The sequence below is a fragment of the Drosophila simulans genome, chromosome 3R, assembly GCF_016746395.2.
Source record: "Drosophila simulans strain w501 chromosome 3R, Prin_Dsim_3.1, whole genome shotgun sequence".
NCBI lineage: Eukaryota > Metazoa > Arthropoda > Insecta > Diptera > Drosophilidae > Drosophila > Drosophila simulans.
In genome coordinates this window covers 5,169,588-5,192,356 of record NC_052523.2, presented here as the reverse complement: position 1 = coordinate 5,192,356, position 22,769 = coordinate 5,169,588, and the positions used below count along the sequence as shown (strand labels likewise).

The following is a 22,769-nucleotide window of genomic DNA, read 5'->3' as shown; positions in this document are numbered from 1 at the left end:
AGTTTATTTAGAGAAAATATATATTTTAAACTGCGTACCATTTTGCTCAGTCAGCGGGCATAAACAATTTATATTGTATATTGAAGCAGGCGAAGCAAAACACTTGACAACAAAAAATTGCCAAATGCAGATAACAGTAATTTGAAAATAGAAGAGCAATACTTATCAGCTCACATTGTTAATGCGTTTGTTTAGAAAAAACACTAAAACAGTAATTATACGCTTTCCGCTGCCTAAAATAGTTATTTCTATGGCAGTTCTCGCAGGCAATAAAAGTAGTGAATTGCGTCTGGGAAACTAGCCATTGTTAGGGGATTTTAAAGTGCGAAACGCTTGTCAACAATTGTTTTCTGTTTACGGTTATTTACGGTTAAGAACTATACATCACTCTCTTTGCCGGTTAGTGGAAGAGCGGGGGAGAGAGGGTGCACCACGTTGTTTTTGTTATTAGCGCACACCTGCGTGCGCACTCACACACATACACACACACACGAAGTATTGATGGAGATGTAAATTATTAGGCAACTCAGGTTAAACAGCACTTCCTACCAGGTAATGGCTTACTTGCAACTGGGGGTTAACTATTTGGGGCCCTCGCCTTTATTATATCACACTCTCGGCACTTGTGGCAGCTTATAAATGCATTTTCCTGCTTTTCTCGCGGAGCAATTTACGAATTCCGTGACGTTGTACGGCCGAATCAAGAGTGATGATGGTCGCAGTAAACGAAGCAGAGAAATGGCGAAGAAGTGAACTGTTTGGCTGCCAATTGCTGACTTAGTTAACGACAATTGACGAGCGTGCAGGCAATTTGTGCTCAGCCGTGAGCGCAGCTCTTTGTTTATTAATTTTCCTCACAATATTTGAGATTCTGCCACCAGCTGCTTTCTTTTGCACGCACACTCTTTCGCCTCTCACACGCACACTGTCTTTTCGTCTGTGCCCAATGTGGCAACCTGCGGCCACTCTCTCTTCTTTTACTTGCCGAAATCTGGCAACACTCGACAAGAGTACTAACCTTATCGGCCAAACTGAAGTTTTAACTCTGAGCCCACGCGATCGAGTGACTATAGCATTTTGCGGTAGCCCCTATTTATTCGAAATACTTCTCTCTCGCGTCGGCAAGTGAGAAAACGAAAGACAGAGAGAGAGAGAGAGTGTGTGGGAGAAAGACCACTGCTTTTTTTGAAGGGAGATTTTTTGATAAGGCCTGAGATTTGGATTTTTGAAGGCCCGCCTAAGATTTGAACGTGCATTTGAAATACCGGTTTGTCCATTGACCGCAGGTTAGAAATGTATGCGGGATGTTACTATGTACACAATTAGTTGCATACCCATTGAGTTACAATCACAAGTTAATATTATCTACGTTATTACCAACACGCACACTTTATCGTAATACCTGCTCGAAGTTTAATTTATACATCAACTTTATCAGTCAAAACTTTGATTTCGTCTGACACTTTTTTCGATTACGATCCGTCGCCAATAGTTGCGATAAATCTTATCAAGTCTCTCTGGGATTGACGCCTAAATTTACAATATGGCCGTACATTCTACTTATGTTCTTTAACTAATTAATCACCACAATGCAAAGTTCTCTTTCTTTGTTGAGCCCATATGCACTCACATGCGACATGAATCATGGCAGTAGCTCGTTTCATGTAACATTTTCTACTTTGCCAGATTACGATGCGTTCGAAACAGGCAGATAAGAATTTCGATCCATCCAAGAAAGGCCTTGACAGTCCTACCCCAAAACAGAGATGCCCTCGTGATGTCACAAGCAACCCAACAATCTGCTCGTTCTTATCATATAGAAATTTGTAATTTCCCTAAAATGATTTCATTGGATTTGTTGGGTCTTAAAAAAAAACCCGAACTATAAGTACCACAAATTAAGAGAAAACTCGTTATTATTTAACTTTATTAATTATGTATGTATTTCTTTATCAAAAGAGCAGACTTTTTGTTGTGACTGTCTTCAACATTAGATCTGTCTTTAACATTAGATCAGATCACCGTACACGGGAAACTCTCGTAGACTTTATACAATTCAAAAAGATCAAAATCGTTACTTGACACAAATATCATCACTAATGCATAAAATATGAAATGAGCGATATCTAAAGTAGCTTGGCATATTTTCTTGGTAAAATAAATGTGTTAAATACAAAGAATGTAAAATGCAATAAATGATACATATATTAAAAATGGAATACCTCGGTTTCTTTAGGTGCTAGCATAACAAATTACAATAATAATTCAATATCTAGCCATTCGTTGCACATAATTTGGAGGGTTAGGAGGGTAAACAATGGATGGGAAATGGGCTGGGTTAGTTGCGAATTGGTTTATATGGTTTATAATCCAACATCAGTATTATCGTTTTCGTTAGTATGTAAATACAATTTGATTTTGTTCTATCGTGAATTTCAATTGGAAGCTTTTATGAGTTCTGTCCCACCACCTGCACGTAGTTGGCTGGAAAGAGTCCGTAGCGGTTCTTGCACAATCCCCTCCACCACCCATCGTCGATCTTCTCGATGTGGGTGATCACGTCATCTGGATCAAAGGATATCTCGTCGTCATCCGCCGCCTGGTAGTCGTACAGGGCAATGGCGTGGATTCCGGTGTCCTCCAGGTAGTCGGCCAAATTGTCTGAGTTCGCGTAGATTGCCTCCTCGGGAACGGTTGCGGTGCCACTCTGAGCAACTGCCTCTGAAGCGGTTCCATTCGTTGGTGGCAAGGGCGAGGCAGCCTTAATCTCGGCCTGGTTCTGGTACAGTGGCTCTTCTTCAACTACTGGCTCAGGATCGGCTTGAGGTTGCGGCTCAGGTTGGACTTGGACTTGGACTTCGGGTTGAGGCGTCGGCACATGCACTGGTGATTGCGGCTCACTTCTGGGAGGCGTGGCCACGGTCTCAACCTCAATTTGGGGCACCACATCTGGTGGTGGAGCTGCAGCCTTGGCCACTTGAACTATTTCCGGCTCTCGAGCGGGGACAACCGATGCAGCAGCTGCCGTTGGCTCCTCCTTTGCTTCTACTTCTACTTTAACAGGCTGCGCTTTGGGAATGACAATGGGTTCCTTTCGTGCTGGAGGAGTTTCCGAAACAGGCGATTGCATCTGGTTAAATGCACTGATGGCGTTGCCAATGCCTCCGGTTCGACCTGTCTGGATGGCCGCCCTGCTGCCCTTTGGAGGCGGTGCTTCCGTCGAGGTACGAGGAGTGTTCTCGGCCACAGTCTTCTTGGCGGCTTCCTCCCGATCGCGCTTGTCCTTGGCCTCACGCAGACGTTTCTGCTCCTCGGCCCGCTTACGTGACTCCTCCTCAGAGTTTTTAGCCAGGTTCTCGAACTTGGCACGCAAATTGGAAGGCTTGGCACCTTCGATGACTGGCTTGACCTTGTGGTCCACCTGGCTGGCGTGCTTCTGCGGGGCCTCTTTGTGGTCCCATCCAACCGCGGACTTGTCCTTTCGGTCCTCCTGAACGCCAAACTTGCCGCCAAAGCCCTTGGAGTAATCTGATGTTGGGAGAAGATACAAATAAAGTAATCAATGAGAAATTCATTTCAGTTAGGAGACTTACCCTTCTGAGACTCGTGCTTCTCCACCTTCTCGATGTGATCCCAGCCCACGGCGGATTTATCCACCCTATCGGACTGCACTCCGAACTTGCCTCCGAAGCCAGTGGCGTAGTCCTTCTGGGAGGCGTGCTTCTCGACCTTTTCGACGTGGTCCCAGCCCACGGCAGACTTGTCCTTGCGATCCTCTTGCACTCCGAACTTTCCCCCAAAACCATCGCTGTAGTCTTTCTGCGAGGCGTGCTTTCCCACCTTGCCCTGGTAGTCATGACCCACAGCCGACTTATCCATGCGGTCCTTCTCAACGCCAAACTTGCCGCCGTATCCGTATCCTGCGTTCTGATCCTTCAGCAGCTGCTTCTTCTTGTCCAGATCGGCCTGCTCCGTCTCCTCGCGCAGCTTGTCCATGCTAAAAGCAGAAAGAAAGGGAACAATGAACCCGATACCCAGAGTTTCGAGAATTTCGGATGACTCACTCGATGGTGCCTGCTGTGCGACCGCTACCGTCGATCGTCTTCGATCCCCAGCGCTGCTCCTGCTCGCTGACATCGTTCACGAAGTCCGGATCCGTCTCCCAGTCGTCGTCCTCCGCGGAGATGGCACTGGTGGCCTGAATCTGGTGACCGGCACTTGCCTTCCACATTCTGTTTACCGGTTTCTGGTCGCTGGTTACTCGCTTGTCCTTATCTGCTGGGTAGATAGATAAACACCATGACGAGTGTGAGTAGTCGGGGCAGGTTTTCAGTTGCAGGGGCTCCGCTTCCGATTCGTGGCCCAGATAACAAGTCACAAAACACCGAAGAAGGGAGGGGCCGACGAAGCCGGATCGGGAACAAGATGCCACTGGCGCTCTATGTGCATATATATACTCACATCCCGATGACTAACTCCTACTGCAAGAGGAACTTATAATCTGGTGCCGCTAGTGATGTCTGCAAATTTCTGGGAGGAGAAGGGTTAAACAATTGATTCATAAAGAGACCAACAAACGGGAAACTAACTGAACTAAATTTCATTCGATACAATGGATGCATCGATAAGCTACAAAAAGCCGATAAATTATGGTGATGAGCTTGACAAAAGGTAGTTGCTGCAGTTTTAGGGGCGCCCCATTTAAATGAATAAAATATACAGTCGTGGTTCTTTTACTTCATTCGATAAGTCAATGCACCGATATATATTGCAGTACCAATATGTGATCGTGATCAATAGAACTGAGTACTCGGACAAAAGGTATTTGTTTTTATACTAAGTGGCGCCACTTTAATTTGTATAATTAATAAGATTATCATTGTTTTTTTTTAGATTGAAAATTTGTTTGCAGGTAATTCTTCAGGTATAAGAGTTGCGTATTTCCATAGAACCGCAAACTTGTCATCGATATAACGATAGTTTTGGGTTTGATCTTGCTCCGATGTCGGCTGAAAATTAACGGAAATAGCCTGTTATATGTAGTTATAAAAATAGTATTAACGACTTACATATTAACTAGAAATAATTCGGCGGCTTAGGAAGTAACAGGATATTTAGTTGACTGACGGCTGAATATTCAAATCAAAGGTTACATTTTCAAATTCAATGCGTAATCAGATCTTATTTTATTTCCCCAATGTCGTCATTATCACAATGCAAATATGCATCTGAAAATATCGTGGATGTCTCAACAGCTTCCAATGGCGATGATTCATGCATCTTAAAACAGTTTAGATTCTACGGTGTATACTATGACGACGCAGAAGATACCAGCTTCCAGTTAGGGCGCTACCACCCAATATTTCCTAACAACAACAACCTATCGCCGGTTGGTTCATCTCTAATCGACTTCCAGCGAGAGAGCGCGAGTATAAAAGCCAAACACGGAGCGCGAACAGCTATAGTATTTATTCACATCGCTTGCAGTTCGCATCGTCAGACTTGTACGTTGAAAATCGAATATCATTGGTAAATCAAAAGGAATTTGTAGATAAAACTCATTGTTTACTCTCGCTGTGCCAGAAATCGCAAAAAGTCGAGCGGAAAATCAGTCGGATAAGTGAGAAAAGAAAGTGTGTGCTAAACACTCGAAGATAATTTTAATTTGAGCCACTTCAACATGGGCATTTTGTAGAATTCTAGTTGTGGGTGCGGTATCGCGAGAATTCTCCAGAATCTTGTTTCTCTATTTACTTTATATTCCAATAATAAAAGCCTCGGGTGGGAGAAAAATTCAAAACCGAAAGATGACATCATCAAACTCAAAAGCAAAAGCCCCACTCTTTTGGCGTTTTCTCTCGCGACGCGTGTGACTTTTCTCATCTCCGACCAAATCTAAGTAAACTTTTTGTTCCTTTCTTGCTTTCCCATTTTACTTGGGAATGCGAAGCGGAATGCTTCGAAATATCTCTATCCCCCAGTTCCCTGCTTAATTTAGTAATTCAATCAACTTCAATTGCCCGACAGGCGCTTCAAACTACAGTAAGCACTGAGTATGAGCGCCTGGGCCTTGCTCAGCATTACTCACCGGAATCGGATGTGGCCACATTCCACCGTCCACAAAATATAGTAGTAGTGTACTCGAGGCCGTGCAATTATAGTAGAATAGGTGTGTCATCAAGGTTTATTACGGAGTAAATTGCTCAGTGCACTTGCAAAACATTTTTGAAACATTTCGAGGTACAGTCCATCGAGGTCTCCAAAAGAAGTTTGCAAAAGCTTTTGTTTATGGAGTTTTTCACACATGGTCACGAGCTGTTCCAGTTTTTACACCTAGATTATAAAATCTCTTTTTTAAAGTCGTTCTCAGAGCTTCCAATTGACGTCACAAATCTGGTGAATCACCGAGTGCTGTAATTTCAATGTATCATCAGGCTATTTCAAGAGCTATATCACCAGATACCCTATGCTGAAGCATATATCTTGTATTTTCCAGACCCCCAACCACTTCCAAACTTTTTTAATGGAACAAAAGAATTGTAATTAAGGGTGTTTCCAACCACAAATGTGTTTTGTAGATTGAGGTCAAACTATCACGGAGAACTCCAATCAATATTTAGAGAGTCTAACCAATGATTTTTGATAACATTATTCCCAACTTGCATTATTATTTATTTAAAAAGAAATCACATATTAACTAAAGCATTCTATAAACACTAGAATCTTGAGTTTAATTGTACGCCATTCGTATATGAACCGGTTTCAACGTTGGCCAAAACATTTTGTTTGTTTATAGCTCGACTGCAGAGGCGTTTGTAGTTGTATCTTTTTGTTCACTTTTTTGTTTTTGTATGGCGTCGCCACGTCAAGTCTTTTATAATGCTTTTTTCGGCTGCCTTTTGTTGACTTTCTACTTTGGCGGCAGCATAGAAAGGCAAACATGTATTTTCTGCCGCAATGTGGTTACTAATTCGGGAGCTATCAAAAATCTCAATCCATTTATCATTAGGTAATTTGGCCCTATTGATTTTAGGGATTATGTGGACTAGTCCCTCGAGATAGTGTTCCTCTTGACAACTGAAGTGGAGTGGTAGACCTAGAACGCAAAGGGGTGACGAGGCAGACATTTCCCTGAAGCTTTCTCTTGGCCACAAACGAGCCGTGCCCGATGTTTTCCAAGCCAGAACGCAATGAGCTCATCCGTTTATGAGGCCACTTCGTGTGGGTTTGGTCTGGCCTATCACGAAACTGCCGCGCCATGCCATTTGGCTATCAGACGCACCCGGTTCCAAGGTTCGGTCCTCCGTCAACTGCCTACTGAAAAGTGAAAACTTTCACTTTCCCCTGGCAGTACATTGAACTTCGATTTGGGCACCGGTTGGCGAGGAAAACTAGAAAAACATCTCGGTAAATAAACTAGGGAAAAAATCAATGGGCAAAAATGCTTTTAGACCAGCGCCAGGCTGGCTACGGGACGTATGCGTAATGCGAGGCTTTTACGAGTTGATGATGTCACCAGGCAGGGCATGAATTAACCACAGGCCGGGTTTATTGGGCCTGGGAAACATAACTTAGACGACCTTGTTGGGGGTTCAGTTTTCATCACGATTTCGGGTTAGCCATTATTCATTATGATTTCCGACTTCCTACTTACAGATTTTTCACAACAAACCAATCAAAATGAGTTCCGCTGAGTACTACCCATTCAAGGTGAGTTTACAATGGATTGTACTTTATGAATCGAAAATGTATATATCTATCAAAGTCCATTATTTCGCGCGATTAGTGCTGTTAATGTAAAAAATCAGATCAAATCAGATTCAACAGATAGATGAGAATATCTTAATATTATTTTTTCTAAAATGTGTGTTGTTGCCAAGTAAGCAAGATTTTTCTACATGCAATCTATAAATTACTGCAACAGCCAGATGCTACGAAATTATCTATAATTGGGCTATTAAATTATCATCAGAGGTGTATACTATACAATCGTTGACAAACAAGTACCGACTGATGGGAGAAGAGACTGATAAGAGGGTTTCATTTATGAGTTCCTTAGATAAGAGTCACAACAAAAAAAAAAAGTAAATTTTAGAAAGCTAACTTTATTGCAGAAGAATTCATGCAAAACTGAGATAGTACATGTAGGAAATAACCACATATTTGTATTAGAACAAGTGCCACTGAGTAATGTTGAGTCATTTCTTTGGGATTACGTGCCCTGCATTAAAATACCCAATTGTTCATTGTGGTTACTCACTTGCTGATTGGCTATATTCGATTTGCAGTGCACACCCACCGTCTACCCGGCGGATCCCTTCGATCCCGTCGAGGATGCGGCTATTCTGCGCAAGGCGATGAAGGGCTTCGGCACCGACGAGAAGGCCATCATCGAGATCCTGGCCAGGCGTGGCATCGTCCAGCGTTTGGAGATCGCTGAGGCGTTCAAGACCTCGTACGGCAAGGACCTGATCTCGGACCTCAAGTCCGAGCTGGGTGGCAAGTTCGAGGATGTTATCTTGGCTCTGATGACGCCGCTGCCCCAGTTCTACGCCCAGGAGCTGCACGACGCCATCTCGGGACTGGGAACCGACGAGGAGGCCATCATCGAGATCCTCTGCACGCTGTCCAACTACGGCATCAAGACCATTGCCCAGTTCTACGAGCAGAGCTTCGGCAAGTCCCTAGAGTCCGACCTGAAGGGCGACACCAGCGGCCACTTCAAGCGGCTGTGCGTCTCGCTCGTCCAGGGCAACCGGGATGAGAACCAGGGCGTGGACGAGGCCGCGGCCATCGCCGATGCCCAGGCTCTGCACGACGCCGGCGAGGGACAGTGGGGCACAGATGAGTCCACCTTCAACTCCATCCTGATTACCCGCTCCTACCAGCAGCTGCGCCAGATCTTCCTCGAATACGAGAACCTGTCGGGCAACGACATCGAGAAGGCCATCAAGCGGGAGTTCAGCGGCTCCGTGGAGAAGGGTTTCCTGGCCATCGGTACGTTCTTATAGCATCCTATTCTTTAGAGTCCCTTCTAACTGATGCATTGCTCTGCAGTCAAGTGCTGCAAGTCCAAGATCGACTACTTTTCGGAGCGCCTGCACGACTCCATGGCCGGCATGGGCACCAAGGACAAGACGCTGATCCGCATCATCGTCAGCCGGTCGGAGATCGATCTGGGTGACATCAAGGAGGCATTCCAGAACAAGTACGGCAAGAGCTTGGAGTCCTGGATCAAGGTAAATACCGATTTCAATTACATTCATATTTGCGTGTGCTTGCTAGAACTTTCAACTCTGCACCCTGTTCAATGTGCCACTAACTCGCATTCGATTGTACCTGCAACAAATCCCATTAATCGTGGTTCCATCAAAGTTTAATAATCGTTCATCCAATCTGGCTTCTCCTGTTGTTGTTACTGCTCCTTTGCCCAACACTTTCTTGCCGATTTCTGAAGCCATTATCCCTTCCCGGCCGACTGCTTCATTTGTGTGCATAAAACATTAAAACTTGGCATATTCTATATTTTTAGGGCGATACATCCGGCGATTATAAGCGTGCCCTATTGGCTATTGTTGGCTTCTAAAAGATCCCCATCCAACAATAATTTATCTCTTTCGTCTGTTCCACGCTCTAAACTATATGCAAACAGAATGTACAAACGAAATTCCGATATCGAATAGTTGACAATGTATAGTTTTTGAATTGGAACACGTTTTAACGAAGACGCAGTGCATTTAAGTCGTAGAATCAGAACCCCAGTCTCGCATCCTGTTGATTATTATAACCATTGTGACTTTTATTATTATGACTATGCACGCCACATGCACATAATTGTATCTCTATAATTACTACACCTCAGGCTACTTGCATTGCTGTGTAGCTATACTTTCAGTTTTGTTTTGAGTCTCATTTGCAAGATATTTTAACTTAAAAAAATACGAAAATAAAAAATACGAAAAAATGAAATACAAAATTCAAATCGAGTTTCTGTTACTGTTAGCAGAGGTCTCTGCACTGCTTGTCATGTAAATAACAGCGCTACATTGGGTCGCCTAACATCAAAACATTGAACTTTAAAATGGGCGTGGATTAAACCAACATAAAAATCGATTTAAAATGGGCTAAATGCCCTCCTTCAGTGACTATATAAACTTGATCAGCGAGTGTAAAAGCTATATAAACTGTATAAACTGTATAGTTCCATTTAAATGAAAACGCAATCTACTTGTACTGCTTGCTAAAAGTACATGTCAATTAAATGTAAATATAATGTACATACAAATGCAAGATGTAAAACTTTAAATGTTAAATTCGAAAATTTAGACTTATTCACTTGCTGATCAGGTATATATATAGTTGATTACCCCTTGGAGGAGTAGCTTCCGGCAATTAACCAAACCATAAGCCATGTATACAAAGTAAAAGGCGTTTAATGCTCTGACCCTCTGCTCTTTTCACGCTTTTCTCTACCCGTTTAAATCAACCAACAACAGGAGGATGCCGAGACCGATATTGGATACGTCCTGGTCACTCTTACGGCTTGGTAGACGGAAGCAGCCGGAATATCCGAATATCTATGAGCAATACCCCACTGTTCAAGTAGAAAATGCCAAAAAAAATACGTTGCATTTCCCCAAAAAAAAAGTTTAACAAAAGCGAAGATCAAATGGAGTTGTCTATATACACTAGTTGTGATGTGTTCTAAAAATCCAATCTACGAAACGCTTAGTATTTTCCCTCTGTGCAATAACGTCTAACGTTCAACGATTATTTAACATTTTTACGTATTTTTATTTTGTATACATGTCTTTTTTTATTGTAAATTATTGCGCATCGAAGTCGTATGCGTAGTTTGTGCTTGTATTAACTAATAAAGTTGGCTTACACTCAACGGCAAAGCTGGGTCACATTCACCATCCACTGATCTCCTTTCCAGGACGACCTCTCCGGAGACTACAGCTACGTCCTGCAGTGCCTGGCCTCCTACTAAGGATTTCCTCGTTGGCGAGGCAACTCACACCGATTGTTAACCATTCTATTTGTTGTAACTCTTACTTTAAGGCAAGCCTCGTTTGCCAACTGTTTTGCGGAAGATTCATAGCCTATGTTCAATTCATAAATGCACTGTAAAATCGCGGTAAATAATTGGAAGGTTTTTTTTTAACTTATCTAGGGTAACCGAAACCAAGGGGGAATGGGTGGGTATTGGGGAATATTGGTTAAAGGGGAATGCTGTTTGGGTTTTCTACTTGGCGACTCGATCCTGGTAGGCTGCCCAAAGGCGGTCGCGGTACGTCTGGGCCGCCTGCTTCGGGCTGGTGGCCTTCAGGATGCCCCTGCCCACCACTCCGATATCGGCTCCCCGCTCCTTGACCACATGCTCCGGGCTCTGGTACTGCTGGCCCAACTGGTCCACGCCCTCGTCTATTTTCACACCGGGTGTCAGCTGCAGAAGACCGGGGAAGGCAAAGGCATCGGAGGATTGGCATACCACACCGGCCACGAAATCCACATCGGCGCCCTCGGTGGCGATCTTGTTGCTGTTCTCCTTGTACTTCGCGTCGATCAGGTTGCCGCTGGCCGACATCTCTGCCAGCAGGAAGACGCCGCGTTCCTTGCCGGCTCCTCCTTCGCCAAGGCCCGCCTTCAGACCCTGCAGAATACTGCGTCCAGGTAAGGTGTGGGCCGTGACCAGGTCAGCCCAACTGGAAATCTTATAGATGCCCTTGCCGTACTGCAGGGACACCGTGTTGCCGATGTCTGCAAACTTGCGATCCTCCATCAGCAGGAAATTATGCCGCTGGGCCAGAGCTTGCAGGTCAGCGATGAACTTATCACTGAAATCCTCCACAATGTCCACGTGCGTCTTCAGCAGGCAGATGTACGGGCCGCACTTGTCGGCCACGTCCAGGATCTCATCGGCGTGGGTCAGGTCGGCGGCCAAGCAGAGGTTCGTCTGTTTGCTGGCTATCAGGTTGAAGAGGCGCTTGGCCACCGCGCTCTTGGCCAGATTGGCGCGACTCTCGTAGGTCAGTTTAGTGCGCTGCAAGTCGTTGGCTGCGGGGAAAGTGATGGTGATTAGTTAACACTTCAGTTTTAAAACGTGCACGGAGACCTATCTTATCGCCGCTTCTTATCGCTATATGTCTGCTTTTTATACCTATGCCAATTTTCTTCAATAGCTTCACACATTGGGGATCCCAAAGTACATAACTCTTTTCATCTGGGAATCGAATTTGGCAGTGTCATTTTCCATACTTTAAACTTTATGCCTTTAGATTTAACTCTGGATGGTTTATATGAATTGAGAATACAGATGAATTCCCCTTTGGTATCTCAAGAGTATATACAAAAGTTACTCCCCAAAGGCAATCACGATGATTAAGATGAGATTAGAATATTGTGACTTTACAGGTGGAAAGAAAAAGTAAACCGGTTCCCATACATCTCATCAAAGCGCCAAAAACGAAATGGGATTATTTATAGAAGATGGGCTTGATTGGAGGAGCAGGCTGGCTCTCGAGTGGGCTGATAAGCGTGGTGGCATAATTGAGTGCGGACCGGACACTGCCCTGAATCAGAATCACGTGCCGCATTCCCGGGAATGATCCGGTCCGATAGTGGAATCCAGATCGGCCTACCGCCATTTATGGCCGTTGTATAACTTTATAGTTGCGCGACTGGAGCGCTCCCCTAATTGAATTTGTTCGAGGCCATGTGCTGGCCGAGTGTCATTTACTTATTATCTATCTATGCATCTATCTATCTGGCAGATATCAGGGGGATCTGGAGCATACGCACCTCCGACAATGTCGGCCTTATCGCCGCCGACGAAGGTACCATCGCTGTTGATTTGCACGGCGGCAATGTACTTGGCCACCGCCTCCACGGTGGACTTCTCGATGCGCCCGGCCTCGTGGAGGGTGTTCAACAGGAAGGAGAGCGTGAAGAGCGAGTGCATCCGCACACCGTGCTTGGCGATGTTGGCCACTCCGCCCTGCTCACGGTCCACGACGACCACGGCGTCGGTGACCACAATGCCCTCGCCTTGCAGATCCCGCACCGTGTCCAGGATGCTGGAGCCGGAGGTGACCACGTCCTCGACAATCAGACAGGTGTCGCCGGCATTGAAGATGCCCTCGACCAGCTTCTTGGTGCCGTAGGCCTTGGCCTCTTTGCGCCGCACCAGCATGGGCGTTCCCTGCTGCACGGACACAATGGTGGCCAGCGGGAGCGCCGTGTAGGGGACACCGCACACGTGTTTGGCGCTCAGCTGCTTGTCCTTGATGTGCTCCACCAGCAGGTCGGACACGGTTTGCTGCGGGGAGACCGAGTTAACTACTGGCATAGACATGGAGCACTAATCCCAAATACTGACCATCACATCCGGATAACTGACGATCACTCGGAGGTCGAAGTAGACCGGCGAATTTATGCCCACCTTCATCTTGAAGTCGCCGAACTTAAAGGCATTGATCTCGAAGAGCTTCAGGGCCAGGGCCCGCATTTTGTCGGAGTTCTGGGCAACCATGATGGCAATTCCAAATCTCGATCTTATATCTTCGCACACGTGCTAGCTCGGCTCCAATAAGAACCGTCCAATTGGGAGTCTACGCTTTTTAAACATGCTGCCAGTGTGCACGTATCCGCTGGCATTGGGGCACTTTTCGTACACCCTAATTAAGGTACGAGTTCTGGTCGCGCCGCCTGGGTTGTTAACTTCGCTAAGCCGCCAAACTTATCGAAGTTCAAGTTACTATAAGCGATGAAAATATTTAAAATTTCGTAGATTTTATCAAAACTGGCTTCGAATTAACGTTTATTATTAGTAACAAGGTAACATAAATGGTAAGGTTTTAAAATAAACTGTTTTGCATGTGAAACCTTTTCCAAATTCATAAAATATATATAATATTTAGTTTCCGGGAAGCTTTTAGAAAATTCAATGATATGAATGGTAGATTATATACAATATTTTGTCCGCTGCATTGCTGTATTGTTCCCTACTTAGCATTTGGAACTTGAAAGCATTGGCTCCGCCCACAAACCCTTGACTGAAACTTCAAGAGGAGGAGTCTAGTCATTTTGCAACCACCAATGGCAGTCCTGTAAGCTCAAATTGCAAAATGAAAGCCAAAGCGCCTGCGTAAGTCAACAAAGTTTGCGCCATTCTTTGAAACAATTCTAGATCCTTTCGCCCGTGTTTCCAAAATTTAGTTTCTTTTCGCTGGTCCCCAAATAAGTCGCGAATTTGTGCTCCAAAAGCAGCAACTTCTTAGTCGGAAAATCGGTTTTCACTGAATACATCTTGCGATGGCCAGTTCAAGTGCTGAACCTGCTGATGAAGTGGCTAATAAGCGTCCCCGCCTGGTGGCTAATCCCAAGGCCACCAAATTAGTTGAACACCCAGCGCCCAAGGTCGTCAATCGGGTGCCCAAGTGCGCCCGCTGCCGGAACCATGGGATCATTTCAGAGCTGCGGGGTCACAAGAAGCTCTGCACCTACAAGAACTGCAAGTGCGCCAAGTGTGTCCTGATCTTTGAGAGGCAGCGCATCATGGCCGCTCAGGTAAGTTAGCATTAATATGCACGATGAGAAGCAAGCCTTTTGCTTAGTTGGCAATAAATGGGGTGAAGGGTATTCACATATTACTATCCTCATCTTATTAGAACTTTTAACTTGTTAACTTCAATGTCTAAGGCACATAGACGAATTATATATTTTTTTTCGGTTCATACGAATAGTGAAAATTTCTTGGTTTGATTGGCATCCAAACCATCCTGATATCTCTAATATTCGGAGACTTTATTAACCCAACTCTTCCCATTGTAAGCACATCATTTGTTAAGCCATTAACAAAATATCTTCTTGTAACAACATATTCCCTTCATTACCATTAACTTAAAATGAAATATGGAAAATTCTTAAAAGCTAAAAGTTTTCTAAAATAAATTCAAGGCTTTAAGTTTGGTTTTTCCAACCAACGTAATTGTGTTCGATGTTGTACTGTTTGCAATTGATCCCGTGATCGATTTTTAGTAGGTAAAACCCATTTTAAGGCTTTTGATTATAATTTAACTTAATTAATTTCACTGTTATATTATCATTATAATTTACTAACCTGGGGCGACAAACAAAAACACCTATTAAATTAACAATAGCACCGAGAACTTCAAAACTTTCTTATATCGTGTTTTGTGACTTTGAATAACATTTAATAAACATTTAAGACAAATTAATTATATTCGATTTCTGCGAAAATTGTTTTTTACAAATGATGTAAAAGAACTGTTAAAAGCATTTGGAAATACCTTTCCAACACATAGCAAGTCCAACACAAAAGTCGTTCAAAAATAGTGGGCACGGAATATATAGTTGATCCAACCATTACCCAACTTAGCAGACTTTCAATGACACTGCTTTTTATAGTAGCAAAGGCATTAGAATACAGATTATGATGTCCATAGATTATATTGGAATGTAGACTATATTCAATGCGTGCCCTGCCGTGATTTCCAAACATAGGTTCAAATTCAACTCAATTCAAGAATAATTAAACAATTCAACATAAGGGGTAAATAGTTTTCCCAGCTATTTGTATCCAGAACACAATATGCAAGCCACCCCATCCGGATTCAATCAATCTGTGTAACTGAATTCAATTGCCAGCTTTCTTGGAAAAATAGTTAGCAATGCCATTTATATTGTGTTTAGATTAAGCGCTGGCCAAGTTCTCAATTCGAAACACAAATAGCCGATGGACACACCCCACTCCAGTGCCAAGTCAAACAGCCAATGAAACGGAATACGGGGAACAAATTCAGCCAGAGCAAGGACAACCAGTCCGGGATTCCCTCCCCTTTAGATGATGGTGATGATGGAAAGTTGTCAAGGCGTAGGAACAAATCGACCAAAATATCCGCTTACCAACTGTTTGCACAAGTGTGGCTACGTCTCGCATTTCATTAGATCGGTGTGGATGAGCTAGGATGTGCTGGGATGTACTAGGATGTGCTAGGATGTGGGTGATACCCCAAGGAATTGCTGTGGCCTTTGTTTGCGGCTAAGTCAAACAGCAGCAGACGGACCGAGTTGTTCACTTGTCGCATATTAATTTCCATTTCTGGGCTTTCAGGTTGCCCTAAAGCGCCAGCAGGCGGTGGAGGATGCGATTGCCATGCGGCTGGTGGCCAACAAGACGGGTCGTTCCATCGATGCACTGCCGCCAGGCAACATCTTCGGTCTGACCGTCACGCAGCCCAGTTCGCCGCGTCCCAAGCGAGAGGATGACCAGACGGAGAAGCCGATTTCGGAGGAGCAACAGCAGCAGCTCATGCGGAAGGAGGAGGAGTACAGCGAATCGCCGGCGGTGGCCCAGGATCTCAGTGCGCCCCGAAGAGATAACGTCTCCCAAACGGCCATTGACATGCTTGCCCAGCTCTTTCCGCAGCGCAAGCGATCTGTCCTGGAGTTGGTCCTCAAGCGCTGCGATCTCGATCTGATTCGGGCCATCGAGAATGTCTCGCCAACTGGCAAGTCCTCGCCAGTGGATGTCACCAGCAACCAGTTGCCCAGCCAGGAGCCGGTCATGTTGACCACTGTGCCACAGCCCACGCCGCCCAGGAGCAGCGCCTTCAGGCCTGTGATAACAGATCAGGTAAGCGATCTAACTTTATAGTGTCAAATGTATCAAGTATCTTTTAGTTACAAGATATCGTAATCAAAGTTATAGAACGGGGTTGTACTAAGTGAATATACCAAGGTACCTGAATATACCTTTGGTTTTTAGCAATTATTATTATTCTAGATTCGTTTTTAAAGTATGCAATAGCCAGATAGAAGTGTTTCCGAATGTAAAAAGTGTTACTTCTTGATCGTCTGTAAATCTTGGAAACGATTAAAGCTAGAGAGTTGGGAATAAGCATGCATATTCTAGTAATTCCGCCTTCATCCAAGCTTGTTAATTATTTTTTATGTAAATTTATATATGTAGATCAATCGATCTGTCCTTGTAAGTTAATATTTCTAATGCAGCAACAGGAACAGTCCAAATCACTATACTGCTAAAGACGTTTTTTTCGGTTTCAAAATAATTGTTTTTGAACTATGGGGGTGTCCTATAATATAAATAATAACATACACTACTTTTTTGTAATGTTTAAAGGCTTATTTGTGTTTTTTTTTTTAAATGCTTTCGAGCAAAGTTCAACGGTCTGTATTTCCGCTTCCAGAATTCAATCCAGTCACGATTGGCCTGGTCCATGAAAGTAGGAAGTACCTAATGGAATATTTATTTAAGTGCATAAAAAATCTTACCTTTCAGTACCAGAGCAAATCGGTGGTGGAGCTGAAGCCGCCGGTCTTTGGAGGCAGTGCATCCGCGGCGGCGGCAGCGGCCATTTGTGCGTACCCCAAGTGGTTTGTGCCGCTCTCCTTTCCGGTGACCATGGGCCACCTATCGAACCTGGCGCCAAGATGCACCCTGCCCAACTGCGCCTGCCTGGACAGCTACCAGTTTCACTAGGAGACCACCCATCTAGTACTTACTAACTCGCATAACTATAATTCTAATGAAATAAATTTATTTATCCTAACTACAAGCTGAACTAACTTATGAGTCATTGGGCCATCCTTTAGCTTCACTTGGGCGTCTCCTCCGCCTCGCCTTCGTCTTCGTCGTCGTCCTCATCGTCCTCGGACAGATACATCCGATCCTCCTCGTCGCTCTGCTGGCCACTCCTGCTCCCGCTGCCCAAATTCAAGACGGGAACATTCCCGCTCGAAGCGCTGGAGGGTGATCCCACGGCAGCACCTGCTATGGGTCCTTGGGCGGATGCACTGCGCTTGCTGAGATTGGCCCGTCGCCACTTGGCCCGCCGGTTCTGAAACCAGGTCTTCACCTGGCGGTCGGTCAGCTTGAGTTGGAGGGCCAGATGACGCCGTTCCTCCGGCGACAGGTACTTGGAGCTGGCGAAGCGAGCCTCGAGATTTTTGGTCTGCTGGGAGGTGAATCTGATCTGGCCGCCTTTTCGCTTCACGCCGAAGTTGGACATGTAGAAGCTGGCCGCCGGATAGGCATTGCAGTAGAGGGCGGCTGCAGCGGAGGCAGGATTGGGGAATCCTACGGGTAATAAATGAGGACAGGTTGACTTAGATTGCAATTGATGGAGGGGGTACAAAACTTACTTATTTTAAACAAGTCCTAAACTTATTCACTTTGTGATCAAGGGTATCCCATTTCTCATGACTAATATTTAATATTAATATTGGATTGTTAATACAATAATTTCGATATAAAGAATGAATTTATCAAATTCATTTGTCGAACCAGCGTTGTTTATCAAAAGCCTCCATGAAAAAGTCGAGGACAATCGATTTCTTTGAATAACGATTTGGAACCATCTGCCCGATATAAAGTGGCGCAATCATTGGATTGTGATTGGTGGCTCCAGTGGCCTGGTATTCCCTATCTCCGCCCACCCGCTCTTATCAAAGTAATCGGACACAACAATTGCGAGTGGTACAAGTGTATGGGTGTTGTATCAGTATCGGGGAATATGTCAACGCCCACTTGTAACTGGGTGACGACTTGGTGGCCATTGCGAAATGGATCGACTGTACGCCGAGATTCCAGGGCAATTGGGCGAAATCAATTGGCACCCGACCGGCAATCCGATTGCGAACCTATCTGCACCTATGTACATACATACACCTATGTGATAAGGAAGGAGGGCTCTTTTTTTTAGTTAAGGTAACGGAAATTCGCACTTGGCGCATATTTGGAGTGTGCTCCATCGATGAACCAAGCTGATATTTCGGGATCTGACCAACAACCATTGGAAATGGCCGAATGCCATTAAATAAATAACGTGCGATTGCAGATGCCATAATTTAAATCGTTACAAATAGACTTATTAACGTTTATTTTTATTAAGTGGCGTACCCGGAGTGATAAGGCCGCAGAGCAATCTTATCATCTTCCCAGCGGCATTTAATCGCTGAAAATTGGATTTGTTATTATTTTATAATGTGCGTGTCCGATTGAAGGAATAAAATCATATCAGGTACTTGTCGCCAACACCAAACCCCCGCCCTCCGCATTTGCCCCTTGTCCAGGTGGAACGAGTGTCGGGAACGGACGGGCTTATCGTAATCAAATGGCAATCGTGGCTATAAGATGATGGACAGCGCCTATTAATCGCCTCTAATAGCATTTTTGTTTAGATAAGCCAAACAAATCGGAAATCGGGATAGCAGTACAGTTGAAGTGGCCTATACGAGCCGATACTCCTATCTGCATTGTGTGATCAGTATGGCATAGAACAAGCTAATCAATACTCCTTTTTTTGAAGCGTAGTATGATCCCAACTCATTTGGACTTTACAGATATATCCTCGAGACGAGAGGATTAGGAACAGAATGTTGCTCTCAGATATTCCATCCCATAGTGATATTATATTGATTCCTATCCTATTTCACTAAACTAAGATTGAAAGATACAGTCTGTGATAATGGTGTGATATCAAAAGGTTTAAATGAGTTTTATTTCCCACAGTCCATTTGACATGCAGCAGCTCGATTTTCCCAACTCAACAGGAATGCCTTTCAATGAAAACTGTCATTTCAATATCCATAGGCTATAGTTTCTGTTGTCTCTCACCCGAATTTCAAATATTTGTCACTTCTGATAAGCCACCGAAATATTTCGTGGGTTTTCCGATCTCAATGGGGTGTTTGTACTGCGAGGGGATGGAATTCGGGACTTTGACTTTATCAGCATTGCTGGGGCTAATCTACCGTTACACCAAAGCACAGAGAACCAACCGGGAAATGCAGTTTTGGGGCGGGGAAAATGGGATTTCGAGTGGCATTGGCGCCAACACTTGACTTTGACAAACACCCAACTGCACCACACACACATTAATCATGTTTATGGCCCATTTTGTGTGGGATCCCCATTGTAATATTCGGTGGTCCGGGCACTTCGGACTTAGGCTAGTTTAGATATTTGGTATTTAAATGAGTATTTCTGGCACCACCTTTCCCATGGCGATCAATTTCCATGTGTCAACTTGATGGGTGAGATTAAGGTGTCAGCATGGTTAGGTTCAATGACTTGAACCTTGGTAGTGTCGAATCAATCCTAGTCTTTGCTAAAAACTGTGAGAAAGTCTAATAGAAACTATGGTTTCAAACTTCGTGGCTGCTTTTATTTTATTTTTAAGATACAGGACTTAACACATCATACTTTGTGAATGCTTCAGCCTTTATCTGCATTTTAGTGTTTAATTGATAATTGTAGCGCTTATTCATTCATAACAACTGCTAAGCAGGTGACTCATTTCCGGTCATTTGATAGTATGATGAAATGCTAATGAGGTCAAACAATTAAATTGTGTTTTACCCTGATGGCATACATCGTCGGGCTAGTTGATTTATCAAAACCATATTAATTAATATATTACTCAATTATTTTATGATAATAATATACTACCTTCAATAACTTCACCTAACGTTTTCACAGGCTTTTCCATATATTCTTATAGAAAAATGTAAACAGTTCGAAATAATTTTATAATTTTGAACTTATTCCTGAATTTTTTGAATAATGAATTATTGTCGAATATTATTATTCATAATGTCGAATAAGTAGACTTCTCTTCTCGGACTTATAACCGCTATACAATCTTTTGAATTTGCTGAGATTAGATTGCATATAATTTAATATTTCATTTCTATACTTTTCTTTAGCAAATTATCTCGTAAAAAATACCAGAAATTTATAATACATTTTTCGATATTTCAGCAAAACTTAAAACTAACGAAACTGCAACTATGTCATAATGTCTTCTCTTCCTGTACCCTTTTTTATTGAATGACTTATTATAAATTACTACAAGATAATTCTTGTAATAATAATTAAGGAATTATCTTGAAAATGTATCTGTATCTTATAGGAAATCCAATACCCAACTAAAATTCATGTTAACCCCACTAAGTAGGTATTCTGAACCACTCACCTTCGCAGTCCATGGAGAAGGGACTGTATTGATCACAATAGGCTGTTGGCTGAACGGCGGCTGCGGCGGCCACAGCGGCTGCCTGGAAGTGGGGCATGAAGAGCGAGGGATTCTTCTGGAGCTGCAGCACCTGCTGGTAGAAGAGCGAGGCGGGATCCGGGTAGATGGGGTTGAAGCGCAGCGAGGTGGGTGCTAGCACGGCACCGGAATCCATACTCTTCATGGCATACTGGGCGGCAGCTGCCTCGCGGGACAGATCGAAGATGTTGGTGGCGGACGATGGAGAGGAGGATGAGCCAGTGGCCAAGGATGCCTTGGGCATGGCCAGTGCGGGTGGAGAGCCTATGCCGGCTGTTCCCGCCACGGGACTTTGAGAGGAGCCCCTACGCGACTGAGATCGATGCGAGGAGCTCTTCTGCTCCAAGATATTCTCAATGGAGAAGGCGGCCTTGCTGGACTTGGTGGCGATATCCATATTGGTGGGTTCTCAGAGCGGTAGTAGCGAACTGTAGGTACCGATTGGTTGGGTCCGGAGCGATCGAAGCGACTGCGTCGGCCGCAGGCGATGAACTAATGGCCACCAGCTGTAGGAGCCGCCGCAGAGCCCATGGGCGCTATAAATTGTACCAAATCTGATTTCACAGAATATAATAGATTGTACCTATAATGTTGTGCTAATGGGTAGATATCAATATTAACAATAATAGAGCGGTATGTAGATATGCCGCGCATGGGAGATAGTGCCGAGCTACCGGCCATCGATTGATAAGCGAGTGGTGGTTGGTTAGGCGCTCCACTGCCTCGATGGCACTCCACTCCACTCCACTCGATTCCTATTCCCAATACCCAATACCCATATTCCGATTTCCAATTGCAGGCGGCGACAGCTCGACATCGGTACGCGGTTGGACACCCAATCGGCGATCGTCGTATAAATCACAGTCCCTGCTCGCCCGCTTATTGAGCTGCCAACCCACCGAACCCACCGAACCACCCAACCACCCTCCCCCAGAACGGCGGGTCGGTGCGTTTGATCGAGTAATTGTTAATCACCCCTTATCGGTATCGTTACCTGGTTTCGGCTCTCAGCTACTGTTTGGCTATTTTACTCTGTTGATTGTTGTTGTAAACAAATTAAAATTGCCCCAAAAGGCACCCCCTACCCCCCTCGATCCCAGCCCCCCGCCCCCACCATCAGAAAGCCATCGCTTTGATTGAGTAATCGAGTTTGTGTTATGATTTCGGCCATGGTGCCGTCCCTCTCTGCTTTTTGGGAACAATATATGCGTCTGTATACCTGGGCTATGGATAGGTGTTTCGGGGTGTCTTATCAGTTGTACTCGGGCTCCTCGTAAAGCCTCCCAGATGATGGATTACTTCTGATTTCGGCTTGGGCCGGGGGTGATAAAATGGAAAACGCACAGCCCATAAATGCCTCTAATTGTTGTTATTGTTGCTGATAGATACCCCTTTGATGTTGTTTTCCAGGTCGCCCCAGAAATTTGTACCTTCGAGATAAGTTTTGGGCCTCGAGGAGTTTCGAGAACAATGAAATTCTTCAGTTTCCGCTGGAAAGGATGTCATCTTGTCTTCGATTCACACAATGAGTAGAAAGTAAATAGTTGTTCAACTTTCTTCATTTTCTGCGATGATTCTACTGTGATGGTGACTACTTTAAATTGACAGGAGTTCAATCGAAACTGTATGACTTCACTATTCAATGACTCAAATTCATGTGATATTAGG

At 44.4% G+C, this 22,769-nt stretch overlaps 5 protein-coding genes across 10 annotated transcripts; 2 read left to right on the top strand and 3 right to left on the bottom strand.

The window, feature by feature from the left end:
* Nucleotides 1–1,910: 1,910 nt before the first annotated feature.
* Nucleotides 1,911–4,692, bottom strand: LOC6727247 (hematopoietic lineage cell-specific protein). 3 transcript variants are annotated; one of them, XM_016176325.3, is made up of 5 exons: nt 4,590–4,692; nt 4,462–4,530; nt 4,065–4,278; nt 3,594–3,997; nt 1,911–3,528 (listed from the first exon to the last, which is right to left on the bottom strand). In XM_016176325.3, exons 3-5 carry the CDS (start codon nt 4,229–4,231, stop codon nt 2,450–2,452), a joined length of 1,650 nt encoding a protein of 549 aa, XP_016033752.1. In that variant the 5' UTR covers nt 4,232–4,278; nt 4,462–4,530; nt 4,590–4,692; the 3' UTR covers nt 1,911–2,449. The 3 variants fall into 3 exon arrangements, with proteins under 3 accessions (XP_016033752.1, XP_016033750.1, XP_044779203.1); XM_016176323.3 differs by having other exon boundaries at nt 4,065–4,275; nt 4,590–4,691; XM_044923268.1 differs by having other exon boundaries at nt 4,065–4,275; nt 4,462–4,644.
* Nucleotides 4,693–5,407: 715 nt separating this feature from the next.
* Nucleotides 5,408–11,148, top strand: LOC6727246 (annexin B9). 4 transcript variants are annotated; one of them, XM_016175779.3, is made up of 5 exons: nt 5,408–5,504; nt 7,657–7,710; nt 8,289–8,997; nt 9,058–9,239; nt 10,940–11,148. In XM_016175779.3, exons 2-5 carry the CDS (start codon nt 7,681–7,683, stop codon nt 10,991–10,993), a joined length of 975 nt encoding a protein of 324 aa, XP_016033748.1. In that variant the 5' UTR covers nt 5,408–5,504; nt 7,657–7,680; the 3' UTR covers nt 10,994–11,148. The 4 variants fall into 4 exon arrangements, with proteins under 4 accessions (XP_016033748.1, XP_016033746.1, XP_016033747.1 ...); XM_016175777.3 differs by lacking the exon at nt 10,940–11,148 and adding an exon at nt 10,497–10,894; XM_016175778.3 differs by lacking the exon at nt 10,940–11,148 and adding an exon at nt 9,533–9,976.
* Nucleotides 10,771–13,656, bottom strand: LOC6727245 (uridine 5'-monophosphate synthase). Its single transcript, XM_002102601.4, has 3 exons — nt 13,382–13,656; nt 12,805–13,321; nt 10,771–12,060 (listed from the first exon to the last, which is right to left on the bottom strand). The coding sequence occupies exons 1-3, from the start codon at nt 13,532–13,534 to the stop codon at nt 11,249–11,251; spliced, it is 1,482 nt and encodes a 493-aa protein (XP_002102637.1). The 5' UTR covers nt 13,535–13,656; the 3' UTR covers nt 10,771–11,248.
* A 568-nt stretch (nt 13,657–14,224) lies between these two features.
* Nucleotides 14,225–17,527, top strand: LOC6727244 (doublesex- and mab-3-related transcription factor A2). The gene is made up of 3 exons (XM_002102600.4): nt 14,225–14,571; nt 16,139–16,660; nt 17,327–17,527. The coding sequence occupies exons 1-3, from the start codon at nt 14,317–14,319 to the stop codon at nt 17,525–17,527; spliced, it is 978 nt and encodes a 325-aa protein (XP_002102636.1). The 5' UTR covers nt 14,225–14,316.
* Nucleotides 17,528–17,569: 42 nt separating this feature from the next.
* Nucleotides 17,570–21,993, bottom strand: LOC6727243 (hematopoietically-expressed homeobox protein Hhex). Its single transcript, XM_002102599.4, has 2 exons — nt 21,024–21,993; nt 17,570–18,124 (listed from the first exon to the last, which is right to left on the bottom strand). The coding sequence occupies exons 1-2, from the start codon at nt 21,496–21,498 to the stop codon at nt 17,643–17,645; spliced, it is 957 nt and encodes a 318-aa protein (XP_002102635.1). The 5' UTR covers nt 21,499–21,993; the 3' UTR covers nt 17,570–17,642.
* Nucleotides 21,994–22,769: the final 776 nt, after the last annotated feature.